The following is an 8,819-nucleotide window of genomic DNA, read 5'->3' as shown; positions in this document are numbered from 1 at the left end:
CTTCCCCGCCGCAAGCCTGGACCCCGGCGCACGGGAGGCACAGACCCCCCAGCACCAGCCGCTGCCTCCCCGGGATGGGATTCCAGCCCTGCCCGCTGCCGCCAGCCCGGAGAGCCCAGGGATCCCAACCCTGCTGCGTTCCCGGGGAGGGTTCAGAGTACAGCCCTTCGCCTTTCCCCAGGGCGCGAGCTGGCTCTGTCTGAGAGCAAGGGTTTGTCTCTGTGGGGAGGAAAACAAAACAAAACCCACCCCCCTTCATCTCTGGGCCGTGCCTGTGCATTTCAGAACGTGAGGACGCCTTAGTTCGATGGGGAAAAAAAAGTTCCGCTCTCCTCTTCGCCAAGCGTCCTCCCCCTTGCACCCACGACAGGGACGCTCACGCGGGCCGTCAGCGACCACCCATCCGCTCAACAGGCGTCAGCACGGGACCACGTGCAACCCCTGACAAACCGGGCTGGGCCCAGACCCGTTCTTTCAGGTGCAACCGTTTTGCTTCCAAGAGCAAAGCTGAAGAGATGGCAAAACACTGGTTCTGCAAAAAGGTCAAGTTTTCCGACACGTTGATACCCATGATAACCAACGTGCAAGGCAAGATACCTGGATTACCCTAGCATGGCGCTGAAAGCAAGATTATCTTAAAATTTGCTATGCACTTATATAAGACCAATTTTAAAATGTCAAGCATGTAATGAGCCCAGACTCTGACTGCACAAAATAATCTTCAAATTTCAGTTTTCCACCCACCTATGACTTGGGCAAGGGCGAAAGAAATTGCATTGAGCAATTGCTCTGCGATGTGCAGGAGCGTGAGAGGACGGTACGCTTCAGAGCATGAACATGTCAACTGAGAGATGGAAATAATCCAGGGGTCTTAACGATTTCCTAGGCACGATTCTAAGGGAAGCTACTTCAGTGCGCAGCTTGGTTGTCACCGTCACGGGGGGGCGGGGGGGAGAAGGGGAAGAAAAAAAAAAAAGAAGAAAAAGAGAGACATGCTTAATCCTGGAACAGAGGAAAAGCCAAGGGACTGCAAGGTCATGCCGCCCTCTTGTGACCACCGGGACATTTTGGCCGAGGGCCCTGGTGCACGGCTCACCATGTCCCTGCTGCCACCACCTTCACGGGAAGGGTCCTCAGCCAAGGCTCAGGGCAGAGCCAGTCCCCGCCGTCACCCCGCGGCACGGTGCAAGAGTATGGATGCGCTTCGGGAACTTCAAATTCCAGTACCGGTCAGTGATGGTTTTTCATTGCCGTTCATTTATTTGGCCACCTTCCCACCAAGGTCTGCTCCCTCTTTACCCCTGCAATATTCAGTCCCCTCGTATTTTAATCTCGGCACACAGTCCCGGTCAGCGCCCCTTGCGCATTCGCACCAATTCGGTGGTTACCAAGACCTTCCTCCCCTGCAGGCGAGGGGAGAGGGGGGTTCCTGCGCGAATACGGATTCACGGGTAAGCTGGCACAGCTCCTCACTGCCCTGAGCAGAGCCTGGAACCAGGCGGGAGCACGGGCAGGATTCAGGCACGAGCAAGCTGATGCCACGGCTCCGCTCCGATGGGTGCGTGCCCTGCGCTGGGGTGCGGAGCACTTGGCATCGGGCCGGGGAGAAGCGGTGGGCAGGGGCTCTGGGAGGCTTCCACCCTTCTGCCTCGCCAACACGCAGCTCCCCCTCGGCGCCCGTCCGTGCACAGCCTGGGCGTTACCAGCACTTGGCCTCCTCTCACGGACCTGTAACAAGAACTTCAGGGCTTTTTTTTCCTCCGCAGAACTGCGGATCCCCTACGGCACCGCTCGGCGTAGGACAACAGCCCAACACACGCAGACCAGACACTCGCTCTGGTCCTCGCTCCCCGAAAACGCTAGCCCGACTGGCTGAAAGAGAACATCAAATACTTACAGGCAGCAGCAATGGCAGCAGTGCTCCGCCAGCGGAGGGGAAAAGGATTTATACCTCACCTTGGCGCTTCCACCGACACCTATTGACTCCCTGACGCTCGGACACACAAATCAAACACTTAAGGGCACTCCATAGGCGCAGGAGTAGGGAACTCGGCTGTTTTCCTGCCCCACCTTCTTTTAGCTCACTCCCAAACTCCCAGGCCACATAAAACGCCTTTCTTCGGACAAGGCATCGGCAGGGCCCTTTGGAACGCGCCCGCGCCCCAGGAGGCTCTGTGAGCCGAAGGTGCCGCCTCCCACCCAGGCAGCCAGGCCCATGGCACCTGCAACCCACGCCTAAGACTGCTCAGGTGCCTTTCAGCATGACTTGATTTATACATTTTAAGGTTAAAACAAATAAATTATTTTCATTGGTATTAAATAGATCAAAATTAAATTCAAACACATACAGGAACTGCAGCTGATAAACAGTATTAAAAAAAAAAATCTCAGTGGGAAAGAAAGTCTGGTTTATGCAGAAAGTCATCCACCTCCTCCACAGAAAAGCTAAAACGCTTCATTAAAGGCAAGAAATCTGCTTTTCTCCTTGCTACCCTTCCCTCGGCCGGCTTTGAACAAGAAGGAAGAGACTTTTTCCCCTTGGAAAGCGTGACAATTGGATTATAATATTCATTTTCATAATAAAATACACTTTGTGGTTACAAGGATGACTTACCCGCACGCATTTTTGGAGGCACGCGTTCTGTAACCGGCCAAACAAGGCGAAGCGCCGTTCAGCGAACGGGCCCCTCTCACGCCGTACCCTCGTTTTAAAGGAACTCATCAACGTTAACTCTAGGCAGCCTGCGAATAGCAAGCGAGCTCGAGGTATTTCGCTTGCCTAAACCTGAAGTTTTTCAATCGTGCTTTAATGCGCCCGTACCGAGTCCGCCTTGGGAAGCACCTGTTTGCTGAGGGGCGAGCCGGTGCGATGGGGGCGGTGGCTCTACGCAACATCAAAGCTTGGCTGAGGAGCAAATTCCAGTTTGGGCTTCTTAAGGTTTTGAAGTCACATAAGACAGTTAAATTGCCGATCAATCAATCTGGTGCTCGTCTCCACCAGTGCTCGTGGCTTGCTTGCTCTGCCTGTCGAAGCAATTACGTTCTAATCAAAAGGGCTACGTTCTTCAGTCGATCATCACCTTCAAGTCGAGAGGCCAAGCCACTCTTGATGAAGCTCTTCCAGACCTGATTATAACATTGTGGTGGGGAAATTGTTTTTGACGGGATACACTGCGTGCTTTTAAGCGCGTGGGCATCAGGGACGTCACCACACGCGACAAAGCCCAGAGGAGCCTGGCAAACCGGGCATGAGCTACAGCAACCAGAGCTCCTGGCCATGGACATTGACATCCTCTGCCCTTCTAGAGGAAACGACGACTGAAGAGCCCCACCACACATAAGACATGTAACTTTATTCAAATGGAGGCATGGAAACTCAGAAAATCTGGTTTCCTACCTGCATCCTGCCAGCTAAAGCCTCAGGGCAAGTGACATCTTTAGTGACAGAAATCCACGTAAGGAATTTACAGCTTTAGAAGGTGATGGCTTCCGTACTAAAGAAGGATTGCTGAGAGTCAAAAAACCAACCAACCAAAACAAAAATAAAATAAAATCACCCCTTCACCATATAACCGGCATATTTCTGCCTATGCCTTCAGATTAAAAAACACCTCTCGAGGAAAAACTTCTGTGACCAGTTGAAAAGCAAATCTAGTTAATATAAAAATAATTTTCTTCTCTTGTATAAGCCAAGAGCAACATTACAGAAAAAAACATGACGAGACTTACAAATGAACAGAGTCATTACAAGTGAAGAACAAGCAAGGAATAAGCTGGGATTTTAATTCCCCTTAGAAAGAATTTTCCTTCTTTTAAAAAAGATACTGGACCAATTAAATGTTACGGCAATTATTTTTCAGCTATAGCATCAGCCCAAGACACAGGACACTACAGAGAGAGAATTCCAAGGATTTATCTCAAAGCATGGTTAAATTCTTGCGCTGCGGTAGGGAAGATTTGGCTCAAAGAATCCCACTGTAGCCAGCAACAGCTTCACTATCTACTTCCCTTGAAGGTTTCTTTTCAGCTTCACAAAGCTGAACTCATGTTTAAATGAATGGAAAACCACGCATTTAAAAGAAAAATCACATCCCGTGCCCGTGGTAATTTAATGGAAGGTTAGAAATTCCCCATTTCCATTTTATACCCACATCTATGGGACGCTACGGCTCCTCCTGCAGCACCTCAGGGCAGCCGCGGGCGAAGGCGTGAGGGAGGAGCAAGAACGGGCGGCAGCTCCGCAGACGCTCGCTGATGTCTGCTCTGCAGACAGCAACTGATTTTTCCTTCCCTCTTCTCCAGACTCCCAGAAATGCAAAAATGTACTTTTAACCTGCACACTGAGAAACTGCCAACTATCAAAGACTTAGTAGTGTTTATAGCAGAAACTGCACTTCTATATACAAATATAAATCGGGCGTATTTACACAGCAGGACCCATCGATATTGTTTTCAGGTCTATCCGCATTACTGCAGGAAAAAGGAAACACAATACTCATTTCCAGGAAAAGTGACATTTTAACAGCAGCTTTTTCACCCCCAGATGTTTCAAAGCTCTCCCCTTGGATTGCTTACTGAAAATAACAGACAACATAAAACATTTCTGCACACTTTTCGAAAGGCAATTCTCCAGGCTCCAGCCCTACGCTGAAACACAAATGGCACGGCTGTACACCTCGGCCTGGCTCTCCAGGCAAGGTACGCAAGCGCACCCTCAGGGAACCGGAGGAGAAAGCCTCCTCCCCTCTTATAAAGAGTATTAAGCAAAAAAAAAACCCACAAAAACCCCCAAACCTATAGAAAAGTTTCTCACATCTCATTTAAAGTACAAAGCAACAATATGCAAACACGTACACATTTCCGTAGCAACGCAGCCCATGTAAACAACCAAAGGAAAAGTCACAGACAAGCAGTTAAGATGGGAATTCACATCCTACTTCACAGCAGCCACCACCACCATCAGGGTTTAGTTTCCTTCCTCCAACCCGTTTTAAAACTTCTGGGCAGTAAGTCCTGGTGCGGTATGTTAGCACCCAAACACCTTGTGTATCAAAACCTCAACTTCACAAACTTTTGGGGTTTTTTAACATAAATATCTATATACACACAGACACACACACGCTTTACTGGGTGCTCTCCAGACAGTTTTCCATTCTCAGTATGCAGTGACAGCTAAGTCCGTGTTCAAACCGGTCCTGACTGTTTCTCCAGGCCTTTTAACGCTCTCTAACCCATGGGCACATGGAAAGGTTTGTAACTACCCAGTGCAAACACGCTCCCTCTCAGGCACACGGATCGGTCAGCGTGACTGTGGTGCTGAATGCATTGGGCTGAAACATTCTTTATCAACATATGTTGGGGGATGGAACATAAATACACGATGCATGAGCATGAGCAAGGGCAGCTCCCTGACACCCAGCTCCAATAACAGCAAAATGGACCCAACTTATTTTTTGCTGAAATCTGATTTTGACGCAGTCCTGTGATGCCCTTTATATACATTTCACCACTCTATAAGGGAATGAAAAAGAACAGGAGTCAAACACATTTCTTCCCTACCCAACACATAACAGCAATGAAGTTCTATTATTTCATAAGGCATATTCGTCTTCAGTGAGAATCCAAGCACAAGCAAGAATTCTGCCCAGTCGTGCAATCCTATAACTTCACTTTCATCTACCCAACGTCTTGAAATTCCAGGATCTCCTGCTCTACTCCTCAGGTGGAATAATCCCTGTCACAGTGGGCGTTTTTCATTTAACGCACCTAAAGAGCAGGGCTAAATAAAAAACCTCTCAGCAGCTGGACCTCAGTATCTTTCAAAAAGAGGGACACACAAACGACCAATCTTGGCAGTTCTCTGGCTTTATCCCATGACCTGCCTTTTTACAGTGTCTCTCTATATATAAATTAGAAGGAGATAAAGCCAATGATTAACTGCAGGGTTCATGAAAAAACTTCAGTCCGTACGACAGAGTCTATTCTCTTCCAACTGGAGATCACTGAGGTGTAAAGGTGAGAATCATCCAGCTGATGACAAAGTAGAAGAGGAAGATGGGGTAGACAACAAGAGCTTTGCGGTTCGGAGGCTGACTGTCTGCCAGGAAAGCTGTAGATGCTGGTGAAAAAGAAAAAGATTTGAAATGTGAGCAGCATAAAAGTGGAAGTCCAAGATCCACTGCAAACGTTAACAATTTTGAATTAGGATCTGCATTAGAATTATGTTGAAAAAGAAAAGAGAGTAATCCATTGCTCAGTACCAACGGGCTGTGATTGCCAATTAAAGCTTTCCATGCTATAGAAAGAGAAATGCTGATTAACATTCTGTAACAAGAGTCAGGCTTACAGATTAAGAACGGGAGAAATAATACAAATGCATCTGTATGAAATGAGCATTTTCCAATAGTGTTTACAACACAGACCACAGAATAAAATACCCCGTAGTCTCACATGGGGTTTAATATTAAATTACCATCTTTCTGCCGAAGGCAATTTGCATATGACCATGAAAATCAACAAGAGCACAGGCAGAGGCCAATCCTCTCCCAAGGACTGGAAGAACTATTTCTACAATAGTCCGTCCAGTACAATACCCGTTGGCTTTACCCAACGGAGCACATGCAGATCCACCTCCTTAAGCTCGGCACTACTCAGCGCTCACAACAGCGTTACAACGCCAAAAGGTACTCACCTAATGTTGACCAACCAAACATAGCGACCACCACAATAAGACGTATAACGAAGCTGATGGTCCCAGAACCTGCCAGCAGCACCAGCCTGCACACCAGCATTGCTACTGTCAGGGGCAGGACACAGTAACCCAGAACGCACAGGCTCTGAAAAAAGGATCTGGAGAGACAGAAACGGGGAAAAAAAAGGTAGTCAAACCAAAGCGTTGCAGAAACTCCATGCACGGGAGCGGCTTTACTGCTCTGATAAACCAGCACTCACATAGTTCCTCCCAGAAGCTTGGAGTTTAGTGTGATGACAACTGCACCAAACCAAATGATGACAAAGACCTCGGCAAACTGGGGCCCTCCGTCGTCTTTACTATCTGCCGATCCACCCTGAAGCATCCTGTTGTAGGTAACAGATAAGAGGAGTCATTCGCAGTCGATCACTGAGTTTCTGTAGAGTTGGAGACTCTACAACCCCAAATCCCGCTGTAAGTACTTACAGTGCAAGTGAGACACAAAGCACCAAAGGGCCCCAAAGATCCCCTGTAGGTCAAGGAAAAAATAAAATAAATAACATTGAATGACGCTCAGTTTCATTTTCCAGAGAGCAGTAAAGCACCTTTTTCCAGCTCCCAATGGATCACTTTGCTTCCTTATAATTTCCTTCTTTAGCACCTTACACGCCATACTCCACACCACAACCTATTTGAAGCCTGGCAGCTGTTAAAGCGACCTCTCCTATGTATCCTGGCACATGCTCCACTTTTAGGGAGCTTTGGTAACGCTCTGACTTTTCGTGTTTGCTATTCAGCGCTCTACAACCACAGAGCGAACACAGAACAGATGCTGCCGAGTCCCTGTCCCCCTGAACTCTTCCCTTTCCCACGGGGACAAAGTCTGTTGGCAAAACATCCCTTCAAGATTTTGAAAATCTTCTCATACGTACAGTCCCTGAGGAGCGCACTGCTCTTTTTCGGGTACATGACATGGACAAATTTCTTCCCAACGGCCTTCAGATCTCTCATCTGAAATAAAGAAGCAATACTTTAATTACTCGCTTCGTACAAATTACAGTTCACAACCGAAAGCAGCAAGATAGAAGGAGAATTGGTGGTAAATCAAGATAGGATCCAACCCCAACATTGCTGCAGCATCCTCTGCAACAAGCAACACCTACTTCTCCTGCATTCCTTAAGCACATCTCATGCTTTAGCGACACCCAGCTAAGAACAGCAATTTGTTTGCTCCTCTAGGAAAAGAAAGTTAATGAAACATCCTATTAGCTGGGACAGTTTTCTTCCAAGCTTCATCCGAGGCCTTTACCCTTGTAAAGATTTGGAGATCACACAGAAACTTTGGGGCCAATAATTCAGATATTTTTTGACCCCCGAGAATTCATTTCACGTAGCCAGTTCTAAAAACCCCCGCCCTTACGATGAAGTACGAGTCAAGCAGAGCTATGCAAAAATACAGGTTCTGCATAGCAGCTGGCCAAAGACGTCAGCAGAAGGCGGGGGTGACCCCAGATACACAGACTCACAATCGTATCCCTAACGGGCTCATCCAGCGTGGAGTAGTCTTCATCAGGAGAGTGAGATCCGACGGGAACAGTAATCTCCCCTTCCACGGGAATATCTTCAGATATCGACACATCTGCGAGACCTGCAAACTAAATGTTTTTTAAAACCTTTAGGAGGAAAGAAATAGGAACCAGCTCGTACTCACTTCCGATGTCCTTCAGCTGGGTTTAGGACAAAAACAACCGCTCGGAGTTCAGAGATACGACACTTAATAACGCGGTCAACAGCAGAGCCCAGGCGCCGGGCGCCTGTGTGATTGAAGCGGCTCACGGCCCGAAGCGGCGAGCAAAGGCGTGCAGGCGACGCCTCTCCGTTCTCGGCAGTAACTCCCGGTGGCCTGCTCTCCCTCCCCTCTCTGGGCAGCAGTAACTCATGAAGTAAAAAGCTCATTTGCGTTTTTCAAGTACGGTAATGCCCGGCAGCTGTACGGCCACGCCAAGGCGCCCCGGTACGGCGCCTTCCACGGGCTCCGCGGGACAACAACGGCTGAGAAGCTGCGGCCGTCAGGAGCCCGAGCACACGGCCGGGGCTGCTCGGCGCCGAACGGTAACGAACCGATTTC

The 8,819-nt window shown here is 48.6% G+C and overlaps 2 protein-coding genes across 2 annotated transcripts in view; one reads left to right on the top strand and one right to left on the bottom strand.

Moving 5' to 3' along the window:
* Positions 1-4,797: 4,797 nt before the first annotated feature.
* YIPF6 (Yip1 domain family member 6) lies at positions 4,798-8,809 on the bottom strand. Its single transcript, XM_035895643.1, has 6 exons — positions 8,218-8,809; positions 7,624-7,702; positions 7,178-7,220; positions 6,952-7,077; positions 6,692-6,849; positions 4,798-6,118 (listed from the first exon to the last, which is right to left on the bottom strand). The coding sequence occupies exons 2-6, from the start codon at positions 7,700-7,702 to the stop codon at positions 6,000-6,002; spliced, it is 525 nt and encodes a 174-aa protein (XP_035751536.1). The 5' UTR covers positions 8,218-8,809; the 3' UTR covers positions 4,798-5,999.
* The window catches only part of OPHN1 (oligophrenin 1), a 66,169-nt gene continuing 65,462 nt past the window's right edge, over positions 8,113-8,819 (top strand). The window contains exons 1-2 of the mRNA XM_035895642.1: positions 8,113-8,287; positions 8,621-8,803. Coding sequence (XP_035751535.1) covers positions 8,113-8,287; positions 8,621-8,803 — 358 coding nt within the window. The remainder of the gene's footprint in view (positions 8,288-8,620; positions 8,804-8,819) is intronic.

This window comes from Egretta garzetta, unplaced genomic scaffold (genome assembly GCF_000687185.1).
Source record: "Egretta garzetta isolate BGI_Z169 unplaced genomic scaffold, ASM68718v1 scaffold906, whole genome shotgun sequence".
Taxonomy (NCBI): Eukaryota; Metazoa; Chordata; class Aves; order Pelecaniformes; family Ardeidae; genus Egretta; species Egretta garzetta.
This window is presented reverse-complemented; position numbering and strand designations above follow the sequence as displayed.

What these genes read in the sequence shown, in the direction of transcription:
- YIPF6 (XM_035895643.1), bottom strand. Translation starts at nt 7,702, where the DNA reads ATGAGAGATCTGAAGGCCGTTGGGAAGAAATTTGTCCATGTCATGTAC. An exon ending in CAGTGCGCTCCTCAGGGACT is followed by an intron (nt 7,221 to 7,623) that starts GTACGTATGAGA and finishes CTTGACCTACAG; the next exon opens with GGGATCTTTGGGGCCCTTTG. An exon ending in AAGCTTCTGGGAGGAACTAT is followed by an intron (nt 6,850 to 6,951) that starts GTGAGTGCTGGT and finishes CTGTCTCTCCAG; the next exon opens with ATCCTTTTTTCAGAGCCTGT.